General features: G+C 39.6%; 1 protein-coding gene, 1 non-coding gene and 1 pseudogene across 2 annotated transcripts in view; 1 reads left to right on the top strand and 2 right to left on the bottom strand.

The window, feature by feature from the left end:
* Positions 1 to 4,180: 4,180 nt before the first annotated feature.
* LOC136331808 (zinc finger protein 3-like) overlaps positions 4,181 to 13,374 on the bottom strand; it is a 56,455-nt pseudogene continuing 47,261 nt past the window's right edge.
* Positions 5,754 to 5,860, top strand: LOC136332689 (U6 spliceosomal RNA). Its single transcript, XR_010730854.1, has one exon. It is a non-coding gene; the product is annotated as a U6 spliceosomal RNA (small nuclear RNA).
* Positions 9,386 to 13,374, bottom strand: part of LOC136331804 (zinc finger protein 211-like) — a 29,430-nt gene continuing 25,441 nt past the window's right edge. Inside the window, exons 2-3 of the mRNA XM_066270847.1 lie at positions 11,852 to 11,978; positions 9,386 to 11,311 (exon numbers count right to left, since the gene is read on the bottom strand). Of these exons, the coding sequence (XP_066126944.1) occupies positions 10,314 to 11,311; positions 11,852 to 11,978 (1,125 nt within the window). The 3' untranslated portion in view covers positions 9,386 to 10,313. The remainder of the gene's footprint in view (positions 11,312 to 11,851; positions 11,979 to 13,374) is intronic.

Below are 13,374 nucleotides of genomic sequence, written 5' to 3'. Positions count from 1 at the left end.
TTGATACAAAAAAAAAGAAGAAAAAAAAGAAGGGTAAATGGCCTGACCAGGTGGTGACGCAGGGAAAAGAGCATCGTACTGGGACATGGAAGACCAAGGTTTGAGACCCCGAGGTTGCCAGCTTAAGCGCGGGCTCCACTTGTTTGAGCAAGGCTCACCAGCTTGGACCCAAGGTCGCTGGCTCAAACAAGGGGTTACTCGGTCTGCTGAAGGTCCGCGGTCAAGGCACATAAGAGAAAGCAATCAATGAACTAAGGTTTCGCAATGAAAAACTAATGATCGATGCTTCTCATCTCTCTGTTCTCATCTGTCTGTCCCTATCTATCCCTCTCTCTGACTCTGTAAAAAAAAAAAAAAAAGGAAATAATGGGATGTAAAGCATTGAAAGTCCTGCCCTCTACTACTGCGAACCCGGTATGAGCATTCTGGGGAGTGTAGTTCTTACAGTACTACTCTCCTGAAAATGAGCATTCTGAGTAATGTCATTCCTCCAGTAGTACACAACTGGAAATGAGTATTCTGGATAATGTAGTACTTCAAGTCAAAAGAAGATTCTCTAATTCCTTAGCCTGCTACAGGATTGGATTTGGGGAAATGTTTCAGTGGTACGATTGAACTAATTTAAATTTAGTTCTCTACCCTAATGAACGTTTTCAGTATTAAAAAAATAGAACAAAGGTAGTTTATCATTTCATGCATTTAATACTGAAATGAGAATAAAAGAGGTACACAAAACTACATTGTTATGTTTCAAAATATTAATGAAAAAATATTAAATAATACCTGACAAAAGTACAATAAAACTGTTAAGATATTTACATATTGCCTCCTTTTTTTTTTTTTCTGTGACAGAGAGACAGAGAATGGGAAAGATAGGTACATAAAGACAGGAAGAAAGAGAAATGAGAAGTCTCAAATATCATTGTGGTACCTTATTGTTCATTCATTGCTTTCTCATATGTGCTTTGACCAATGGCCTCCAAAAGAGCTCATGAACCCTTTCTCAATTCAGCAAACTTGGACTGAAGCCAGCGACCTTGGGCTTTAAGCCATTGACCATGGAGTCATATCTATGATCTCACACTCAAGCCAGCAACCATGCACGCAAACTGATGAGCCTACGCTCAAGTCAAACCTTGGGGATTTTTACCTGGGTCTTCTCTGTCAGCCTCTCTATTGTTTTTTAAAAAAATTTATTTATTGATTTTACAGAGAGAGGACGGGAGAGAACAAGAAGTATCAAGACATAGTTGCTTCACTTTAATTGTTCATTGACTGCTTGTTGCATGTGCCTTGACTGGGCAAGCCCAGGGTTTTGATCCAGCGACCTCAGCATTCCAAGTCAATGCTTTATGCACCGCACCACCACAGGTCAGCTTATATTGCTTCTTGATTGGCATCTGCACTTGCCAATTTTTTTCACCTATGGACAGAATAAAGATTTCTACAAGCCCGTAGAATATTCTATTGCACAGATGAACATAAAAAAAAAAAGAGTAAGAAAAGTAAATTTGTGATTTTCACATAGGTTGGCTTCTCAGGCACCCACCTTAGAGAGAACTCTGATTATAAGTGATATTTTAACATCTGTTTCTCTAAACTCAACACAAAATTGATATCGGTTCTGCTGAACTGGTGCAAACCGGCTGAGTCTGACCACTGCATATTTCCCGAGAATACATTCAGACTACTAAGTGCAGTCTAGCGCCGCCAGTAGAAGTGATTTCTAGGGCATAGTTGTCACTGGTGCTGCCTTTCTTTCTTCAGGATGTGCTCTTTCTGACTGCAAGGCATTCTGTTTCATGTCAAATAGGCCATCTGCCATCAGGAGTTTTCAGCAGAATGTCACTGGAACAGGTCGCTGAAGTTGTTCATGCTATCTATCCTGCTTCAGGTCAGACCCTTAGGCAAATTTAATGTCACAAAACAGACACGAATACTTAAGGTCATCTGCCTCTGATGATATCAAAAGTCTCAGCTCTGCCTGTGCCAGAGTGGCTAGGACCAGGCTGGATTTGAACAGATGCTTCTGCCTCTAATCTTCTTTAAACAATGAAGAACATGTTGAGGACATGAAAGACTGCAATTACAGGTATTCCGAGGCAACGCTTGTTGGGTCTCAGACCAATCAATGGAATATGCCAGTAACGATAATCACAAAATTACAAATTACAAAATTAATTTGTAATTTCCCAGAGTATATAAAATTTATATGTATAACATATATTAACATAGTGTGTTGTGATATAAAATTATATCAGGCCTCACCTGTGGTGGCGCAGTGGATCAAGTGTCGACCTGGAATGCTGAGGTTGCCAGTTCAAAAACCTGGGCTTGCCTGGTCAAGGCACATATGGGAGTTGATGCTTCCTGCTCCTCACTTCTCTCTCTCTCTCTCCTGTCTAAAATGAAGTTTTTTTTTTAAAAAAAATTATATCAAAAAGTAGTAATGTACAATCCCTGGCAAGTTGGCTCAGTGGTAGAGTGTTGGCCCGGCATGTAGATATTACATGTTCAATTCCCAGTCAGGGCATTCAGGAGAAGTACTCATCTGTTTCTCCAGCTTTCTCCCTTTCCTTTCTCTCCATCAATCTCTACCTTTCCTGCAGTCAAAGCTCTATCGGAGCAAACTCAGCCCGGGCGTTGAGGATGGATCCATGGCCTTCACCTCAGGTGCTAGAATAGCTACGGTTGCAACAGAGCAATGTCCCAGATGGGCAGAGCATCACCCCTTAGTGGGAATACCTGGTGAATCCTTGTCAGATGCATACTGGAATCTGTCTTTCTGCCCCCGTTTCTCACTTCAGGAAAATACAAAAAGAATAATAGTAATGTACATACATTAACTTTAAAGTACATTATTAGAACTGGGATGGTTAGATCAATCAGTTAAGGGCATTGCCTCTAAATAAAAAGGTTATGGGTCCGATCTCCAGTCAGGACACACATGGGATACAACCAAAGAATGTGAAACTGAGTGGAACAAATGTTTTCCTCTCCCTGCTTCCTCTCTGGGCGTAGAGGTTGCTGATTCGACTCCCTGGTCAGTGCACATACAGGAGCAACTGATTGTTTCTGTATCTCCCAGCTTCTCACTCAAAATAAAAATAAATAACACTTTATTGTCTAAAAACAAAGCAAACCATCATCTGTACCTATCTTGGGATTCAATGTGTTTGTGGACGGGCAGTCTTGTCTAAATGTTTTAGAAAATGCACTTATCGGTGAAGTTCTATAAAGTGCTTCACAATCAAGCAAGGTATGACTGCACTAGACAAGCTGGGAAATTTTACTAAACAAGTCATCTAGTTACATGATCATACATATAATAAATATAACACAGAAATGTAGCACAATTTCTTTTCTTTTTCTTTAAGTGAGAGGAGGTGAGATAGTGCAACAGACTCACACATGCGCCGAACTGGTATCCACCTGGCAACCCCATCTGAGGGCAATGCTCACATCAACTGAGCTATTTTTAGTCTGAGTTTGAGGCTCTGACCAATGAGCTATCCTCAAAACCCAGGGCCATCCTTGGAGTCACTGGCTGAAGGAGAGAAACAGGGAGACAATGGGGAGAGGGTGGACAATAGAGCACATGGTCACTTCTCCTGTGTCCTGACAGGAATTGAACCTGGGACATCTGCATGCTGGGTCAATGCTCTATTTATTGTGCCAACTGTCCAAAGCCACAAACTTTATAAATAATATCAGGATGCATAGTGTAAGCATAAATGAGAGTGTATTTAATAATAATTCAAATGTCAGTTAAGAGAAATAACTTTTTGAAAAAATGAAGGAATTAAATGCTGGCAAAGTTATTGGTCTCAAATTTTTGATCATATGAAAATATTTTTGTGTCTCACTTGTGTTGGCTCACTGCATTATGTGATGACCTGTAATGCTGAGGACCCCAGTTCAAAATCACATGATCTCCAGCTACACTGTAGGCTTGCTAAGTTGAGCACGGGGTCACTGCCTTACAACCAGGGTTTCTCCCTTAAACAAGGGGTAACTGGGTTGGTTTGAGCACCCTCACTCCAAGGCAAGGCACATACATAAATAACTAAAAATGAAGCAATTATGAGTTGATTCCTCTCTCTCTCTCTCCTCCAGCCTCTCTCCAATCCTATCTTTCTCTCTTTCTAATCAATAAATTAAAAATGTTTTTGTAATTATCACAAAGAAAGGTAACTTGTGACTTACACACAGATTTAAACATTTACAGGTGAAATGATGATATGTATGGCATTGTCAAAGCAATATTAGAAATACAGTTACAAATCACACTTACAGCAATTTAAAAAGTACCATATTTCCGCATGTATAAGATGCTTCCTTGTATAAGATGAATCATAACTTTGGAGCAGAAAATTTCCAAAAATAATGTATTACAAAAGTTGCATTCATCATAAAATTCATACAACCCTTCATCACTGTCAAAACTCCCATTAGATTATTCTCATCTGTGTCTGATGACAAATCCCTCTCTTCATGTATAGCTTGTTTTCAGTTACATCTATGGTATTTGAAAGGCTGATTTGATAATGATCTCAATCTTGATTTTATCCCAGATCTTTTCACCCAGATACAAACGTCTTCTATACTTGGTTTCTTCACTCTTCCTGCTGGTGTCAAATTGTCCCCAGAAGACTTTATCCATTGATTCCATTCATCTCTCAAGGCAGCTTTGAAGGATTTGTTAATGCTGATACGAAGTGGTTGGAGCTATGATGTCAAGGTTCCAGGTGCTTGACCTGAGGATGTGACACCTTGCTCAAGCCAGTGACCTTGGGCTCAAGCCAGCAATCTTGGGCTTGAAGCCACCTACTTTGGTTTTCAAACCCAGGTCCTCAGACTCCCAGGTCAATGCTCTATTCACTGCACCATGACTGGTCAGTCTCTTAAAACATTTAATATATGTGGTGACTGTTGCACTTGCCGGGTAAAACAAACACTGGAGATGTTTGGAGAGTTTCAGACAAAGTTTTATGGCCAAGAGAAAAAGAAAACAAAACAAAGCAAAACAAACCTGCGCAGGGGTGAGCTCAGGTGGTAGTCACAAGAGTCACACCGAGCGCCTACAGTCTAGGGGTTTTTATAGCGTAGCAAGCAAGCGGTTCATACAGAAGCGAATTTGGCGTTTAGCAATTGGCTCCCCCAAATTAAATTTTAGTCACGTGCCTTAGTAACCAGTCATACAGTTGAAAGCCCCCAGCTGGAAATGTCCCTATCTATCCCCTAGGATGTGGTTATATTTACTATCTTAGGAGTTTTTACGACTTCCTTATCTCAAGGACTCCTCAGCTCCTAGCCATCCTGGGAGTCTAACGACTTCCCTATCTCAAGGACTCATCTGTTCTTTTTAGTCATCCTGGGAGTCTGGGCTCATCTGTTTCCTGGACTAGTTCCTTTGAAGTTATTTCCAAAGCCCATTAATGTATTTTATGGCTTTTATTCGAATGTCACAGTGACATGATAGTTTGGCATTCTCAAAGAAATACTGAAAACAAACTTTTAAAAATATAAATTTAATTCCCCTATGTATTTTCTTAAAATATTTTTTATTAATTTTAAAGAGGAGAGAGAGAAGGTGGGAAGAGCAATATGTATCAACTGAGTTGCTTCTCCTATGTGCCCAGAGCAAGCAAGCCTGCATTTCAAACCAGCAACCTCAGAATTCCAGGTCAAGACTGTCCACTGAGACACCACAGGTTAAGCAGACACATTAACATTAAAATAAAATAAAATTTGTGCTCGCTTCAGCAGCACATATACTAAAATTGGAGTCATACAGAGAAGATTAGCATGGTCACTGCACAAGGATGACAAACAAATTTGTGAAGCGTAGTAAATAAAAATAAATAAATAAATAAATAAATAAATAAAATTTTATAATTAATAAGAAATTATGCCTATGTGTATATGTAATAAGTATTAAAAAATCAATAATTCTGCACATAACATATTTAAATTTTTTAGCAAATATCACACCAAAATAAACAAAAATTTGAAAAACATTAAAACTAGCTAATTGAAAGTGTTATAAAAAAAACTGAAGTCTTACTAAAAATTATAAAAACAAACTTCTAAAAAAATTGAAAGTATCTTCAGTTCCCTGCAAATGGCACAGCAGTCATATAAGTAGTTGGACACTCCAAAAAAGTGTAAACATAAAAAAACTGTGTTACTTTTTGTTATCCGTGAAACATCTTTCTGATGTAATCAAATCGTTCACCTCTCATTTAAATGTGAGCCCTTCAAACCCTTAGAAACCACGTTTCTCATTCCTGGTGCTGCTCTTATATTTCTACACCAACTGTTACCTTATAATTTACTATAAAATAGAATATTTTCTTCTTTTAGCTTTTTTTTTTAAGTGAAAGGAGGAGATAGACAGAATCCAATAGGTGCCCTGATTGGGATCCACCTGGCAACCCTCATCTTGGGACGATGCTCAAATCAACTAAGCTATCTTTATTGCTCGGGGCTGACTCTGGAACCAGTTGAGCCACAGGCTGCAAGGGAGGAGGACACTGATAAGGGGGAAAGGAAGGAAAACAAAAGCAGATGGTGGCTGCGAATGCTCACATCTCATATGTGCCCTGACTGGGGATTAAACCCAGAATATCTGCATGTTGGGCCAATGCTCTATGCACTGAGCCATCCAGTCAGGGAGATGGGCTAGGTTTCAATAAAGGCTTTGAAGAAGCTACGTAGTGAACACATTTATTCATTGATGTATAACGCTGACCCAGGTGAGGCCCTGGAGCAGTTAAGAGAATTAGTATATGATTGCAGAAGCAATGAATTATATCACCATGGCTCTCCTTCCATGCTTCTAAATTTTTCTTCTCACACCTTACTATAACGTTCTCACTTCACTATTATTTTCTCAAAATTTCAAGAATGAAAGAATACAGATTTATAGAAACAATTTCATTTGTAGCAACATTTTTAGGAGAATCATAGCTCATGTTAATTCTCTCATCTTAGAACTCACTGTCCTTCATTTACCACTCATCGAGACTTATCTGTTCTCAAGCTTCACAGAGTCCTTTCCCTTCAAGCTATTTATGTAACTGTCATTATAAACTTACATTAATGCCCTTCTGTAGTTTTCTTAACCATAATTCTCTTCTAGATATAAATTTAAGACAAACAGAATACGTTGTCACTGCATTTCCAGGTGACATGATCATCATTTCCTGAAAAGGCTGTGAGATGCTGCGATCCAAAATCCATATATCAATTACAGATGCCCACATTCCAAATGTTCATGAATACCAACATTGAAGCTATCCCGGCACCAGATGCAAACCTGGTTTGTAACCACTATTCCCAAGTACTAGTCTTATTTTCTCAAGTTTGGAATAGATCCTATCTCAAAAAATTTAGTAAAAAATGTTATGTGAATCCTGACCAGGTGGGAATGTGGTGGATAGAGTGTCATCCTGGGACACAGAAGATATACGTTTGAAACCTCGAGGTTGCTAAATTGAGTGCAGGCTCACCAGCTTGAACACAGGGTTGCAGACTTGAGCATGGGATCATACACATCTTTTCATGTTTCTGGCTTGAGCCAAAAAGTCACTGTCTTGAATCCAAGGTCGCTGGTTTAAACAAGTGATCTCTTGTTCTGCTGTAGCCCCTCGGTCTAGACACATATGAGAAAGCAATCAATGAACAAGGAACGGGCCACAACAAAGAATAGATGCTTCTCATCTCTCCCTCCCTATCTATCCCTATCTGTCCCTCCGCTCACTCTCTTAAAAAATAAAATTACACACAAATGTTTGCATTAGTTTTGTTATTAAAAAATGAGAAACAACCAAATCTACATGAACAAATGAACAGATAAAGAAATAATGATACAATCAAGAAATATCTCAGAAAAAAAAGAGAGGAGCTACTTATATAACATTAATGAATGCCGATGGACATATACAACAGAAATATAAGCAGAAAAGGTGGTTTTATTCCCATCTTATACATCCTAGAAAATGAAAAGTGATCTAGTAAAATACATAGGAAGTTTCTCGTTACTTGGAGAGCTGTGATGGTCAGGAAGAGATTATAAAAGACATGAAGTAAACCCACAGTGACAGACATGGTCAGTATTAGGACTATGGGGAGCTCCAGTTTCACACATATGTTGATGCTTAAAATGAAACAATTTGCCAGATTATTTTTGGAAAATGCGTTTGGGAACTCTATGTTCAATTCATATTCTCATGCCCTCTGGGGGTCAGTCTCTCTTCAGGGACATCAAATCTACCAAACAATAAAGAACTAACTCTCTTTCAATCAATAGGAATGCTGGCTAGGTCACAAAAACATATCCCTAGAAAATAGATATCACTTTTAATTTCCTGCCTGGGTACAATAGTTCATAAGGTACACAAATTTACAAAACCTTTGGTTTATTTTCAATAACAATGACTTCATCCATGGAGATAAAGATCGCAGAAAACCCTCCTATTTGTGTACACTCTGATTCTGCAGTTGTTTTCACAGAAACATTTCTGGATGCACATTTAGAAGAGGCACATTCCATCTAGCCTGTGCAAAGATATGGTCCCTTCCAACCCCAAATAGGCCAGTGCTTCTGTAGCAATCAGGGGTTACTCTTGAATCTCTACGCCCCTGCAACCAAGTGACCATTAGCCATGGAATTGTAGATATTACGACACATGGTACCCTGTACGGTTGGTTCAGTGCTAGAGCATCAGCCCAGCATGTTGAGGTCCCTGGTATGATTCCTGGTCAGTGCACACAGGAGAAGCAACCACCTGCTTCTCCATTCCCCCCTTTTTGCTTCTCTCTCTCTCCCCCACTCCTGCAGCCATGGTATGATTATTGTAAATTGGCCCCAGGTGATGAGGAAGGCTCCATCTCATCTGCCTCAGGCGCTAAGAGCTTGCTTGCTGAGAAATGGAACAATGCCCCAAGTGGGTAGAACATCACCCCTCAGTGTGGTCAGGATGCATGCAGGAGTCTCTCTGCCACCCTTTCTCTCATTGAATAAATATAAAAATGAACAGATAAAGAAATAAGGCTGTTTGCAACACTTTGAAAAATAATTTCTTTCACCAATACTAGCAGTCCTTTAAATAAAAAAAAAGTCATGTTTTTCCAGATGTGACTGATGTTGCAACACCTACCAATACTTCAAAGCAATCTGAAAATTTCCTAAAATCTGTAAATTTAGGCTGCACATTAGGCCCACAGAATCTGGCAGTCTATCCTAGGAGGATATGTGGAACAATAAAAATCTGGGGAAAGCTGATTTCAGCACCACACTGTGCCTTCAAACTCACAGAAAGTTTGATTCCCATGTATAAGTTGTTGACCTTTTCATGCTTCTAGAGTCAAAATCTACTTATAACCTAAATCACAAAGTAAATAAAATATCCAAAATTAAGGACTCGAACAAAAGGGGATTCATTATTTTACAAACCACCGGGACATGGCTATCGCATTTCTTGCATTGGTGACTTGAACTTTTGAAATATTCACCTACAGGTATTTAAAGAAACCAGGTCCCCAAAAAAGGCAGTCTATCTACAAGCTGTCAGCTGAATGCAGATGATGTTCTCTGAGTCAACACTGAGTCAGATCCATGTCACAACTTATCAGAGTAAAAGAAATGTTGATCCCGTAATAGCTCACACTACCCATAATTTCCTCCAACAAATCAGAAAAAACAAATCAGCTTCCCCTAAAGAATTTAGAATAGCGGCTGATGTAAACAGTGGACACCTGATAGATGGTACAGGTGAAATACCTTTGGCAACAGAAATTTGCAAAGACATAAGTCTGGGAAGAATTCTGAATAACATAGACACAGATGCTTCCCACCTAAGGAAAACTTATTGAAAAATTTTATACTATTGATATTTGGGTACATAAAATTAAAATAAGACAAATAAAGCCTCAGAGTTACCTGCACTGCTGTTAACACTTATTTAAAAATCTGTATGTTTCTGATACTTCTAAGATTGTCCTTTACTGTGAACTCTCATGTTTACACTGGTGAGAATTGCTAGCAAAGATTTTCCACATTCATTGAACTCAAAAGGTCTTTCACCAGTGTGAACTCTGATAATTCAAATGATACTTCAGCTTAAAAGATTTCCTACACTCAGTGCACTCATAAGGCCTTCCTCCAGTGTGAATTCTGATAACAATAGCCAGTACCACTAGATAAAAATGTCCCACATTCATTGCACTCAGAAGGCCTTTATCTAGTGTAAATTTTCTGATAATGAAGGTTAGAGCTACTGAAATAAGATTTCCCACATATACTGCACTCATAAGACCTTTCTCCAGTGTAAACTCTGATGAACATGAAGGCCATGTCTCCCCTTAAAATGTTTTCCACATTCACTGCATCCATATGGCCTTTCTTCTGTGTGAACTCTTTGATGACTACAAAGGTCATAGTTCCTGATAAAAGATTTCCCACATTCACTGCACTTATTTGGCCTTTCTCTACTGTGAATTCTCTGATGACGATTTAAATAAGTTTTTGTGGTAAAGGTTTTCCTACATTCACTGCATTCATAGGGCCTTTCTTCTCTGTGAGTACTCTGATGATTTCGAAGGTTACTGCAACTGGAAAAAGATTTCCCACATTCACTGCACTTATAAGGCCTTTCTCCAGTGTGAACTCTCTGATGATAACGAAATCCAGTGTTACTGGAAAAAGATTTACCACATTCATTGCACTGATATGGTCTTTCTCCTGTGTGAACTCTCTGATGATACCGAAATCCATTGCTACTGGAAAATGATTTACCACATTCACTGCACTCATACAGTCTTTCTCCTGTGTGAACTTTCTGATGATAATTTTTTCTGGTATGCAAAGTTACCTGAGACCCTGAGGTTTCATCTGCTCTATCTCTGGTATGTGTAGCATGTTGTTGGACATGTCTGGATTCAGTAAGGATGTTCAACCCTACTTCATTAAAGGTAAATATCATCTCAGACACCCTGAAATTGTGGTCTTTTGCAAATGAGAAACTTCCCAAATGTCTTTCAAAATGCTTCTTTTTCATGTACCGATCCTCAATGTGCTGACACTTTGTACTGAAATAAAATAGTTCTCCACATGCGCCACATTTCAACAGCTGTGATCCCTGCTGCTCAACCAAGTTGAAAATATCTGTCAAGACGAGGCCACAACTCTCACAGGGGTGGTTCTTCTGGGAAGACAAAGCCACATTAGGATCCTTTGCCTGTGACACCCTTTCAGAAGCATTCTGTTCAGTGGGAGCCTCCACATCCTCTGCTCCACAGCAGCAACCTGAACAAAAGAAAATGCTGGTGAATTACATGTTGACCTTATAGGAAAGAAGATTACTCAGTTAGGCATTATTCTATAGGATGATTTCCAATAAATGTAAGTTAAACTCTGAAGAAATGGTAGTTGCTTATTACTCAGCCCCAAAAGTCAGTCAGTAGTGGAGACCTCACCAAGGAAAGATGCCAGCATACAATGAGACAGAAATAAAGGCTGGGTCTACTACTTTTTCTTCCACAAAAGGCTTTTTGGAGAACTTTTTCTGCTGGAGTAATCTGTGCTCAAACTCATAAAAATCAATTATATTAGGCCACATGATGTAAACATCAATATAAGAGTTCAGTACATCAGGTGTTGGCGCTGCAGGAAGAGAAGAGGGAAGTGCAAACAAACAATCCCTACCAAGGACAGCAAGTACCCAGAACACTGCAAAACCAAGTAGTTCCCACAGTGCACATGTGAACACATGCATACTCTAGTGACTAGAAAGCACAGGGAAATGCAAATCCTAGTCCACCTCATTGAAGACAGTGAGGCTTTTACCCAGCGAAGATAAAAGCTCAAAGTTCTCCAGCATCACATTCAGGTACAGGCGTCTCTGGGCCTCATTAAGAAGGCACCATTCATTCTTGGAGAAGTACAGGGCAATATCTCCGAAAGTTACACCGACCTGTAGGAATGAATACAAATAAAATTATAAAAGTATTTCTGAGTACCCACAATCCTACTCCTTACACACCTTGTTCATACACAGCTCCCTCCAGGACTCTCTAGTTCAGAGACAGCCCAGTCCGGTTACTGAATCTTATTGCCCTCAGCAACAATAGCTGGGCTAAGAGGGACAGCAGGTAAATGAGAACCAAGTCAGTGTTTTTCAACAGCTGGTTTGTGAATTGATTCACTAGGAGTTTCATGTTGGTCCATGAGAAAGTTAATCACTCTGATGTTATATAGAAATGTTACAGGTACAATGATATTAGTCGAATTAGCTTATGATCAGGATGATTTCTGCATTAGCAATAATTCTATTTTTACCATTCCCCAAGTATAAAGTATAAGTTGAAAACCACTGATCTAATCTCAGGGCCATGCCTGCAGGGCCTCATCCTCCCTGCCAAGTAATTCCACTAGAATCCAACATTATGCCTCCATTCCACAGCCAAATGTGGGTTATGCTTCATCCTTAAATTCTTACACCAGGATCTCAGACATACTGTAGCTGTACACACCACTGTGTAACCTCTACCTCCTTCACATATTTGAAACTAAAGTCTCTTTCAGCTCTGCCACCTTCCTGCTCTATACCACAGGGATCTCTGTGAACTCACCCATAAATTTCATATATGGTATCCAGAGAGCGCTTAAAGTACTCAAGCAGGATTCTGAAATACTGAAGCGGTCTGAAGGATCCCAAATCTAGAAAAAGCCCTAAATGAGGCTCTGATGTCCTCCTTGTCTCATTTTGATCACTGGTACAATATTTGTCACCCAGATACCAATGGAAATTTCACAAAGAAATGACCCCTTTCCACTCTGCAGTTTATGTGCTGTCCCTTCACAACCCACAACCCTCTTCTCACCACTCAAACTTGGCTTAACAAAATCAAGGACATGGCCTTCATTAACCGGCAAAATGCCACTTAAACATGACCATATTTGCTTATGACCTTAGCCACATGGAAGGCAAGAAACCACCAGAGCCCAGGAAAGCACAAGGCAAAATTCCTGTGAAGCACGATCCTGCCCTCAGTATCATTTCATCTCATATACCCCTTGACCTCTACAGCCAACAATGTCTCTTATTCCATCCAGCCTTGAGCACCTGGGGGAATCACACTCTCTCCACTCCGATGCCACTATCACTTCTCTTCCGCACCTATGCTTGTGAGGATGAGCAACCCTAATCAGGTGACAAGAAAACAAACCACTAAGTTTTTGTAATTATTTTACCCAAAATATGAACTCCCTCCTGAATGTCTACCTCATCTCCACCCTGTTACAAAAAACCCCATAGCTTTTGCACATCTCCATCCTGTATCCCTCACCAGATTTGTAGACTCGTGTGT

This window comes from Saccopteryx bilineata, chromosome 3 (assembly GCF_036850765.1).
Source record: "Saccopteryx bilineata isolate mSacBil1 chromosome 3, mSacBil1_pri_phased_curated, whole genome shotgun sequence".
Taxonomy (NCBI): domain Eukaryota; kingdom Metazoa; phylum Chordata; class Mammalia; order Chiroptera; family Emballonuridae; genus Saccopteryx; species Saccopteryx bilineata.
This window is presented reverse-complemented; position numbering and strand designations above follow the sequence as displayed.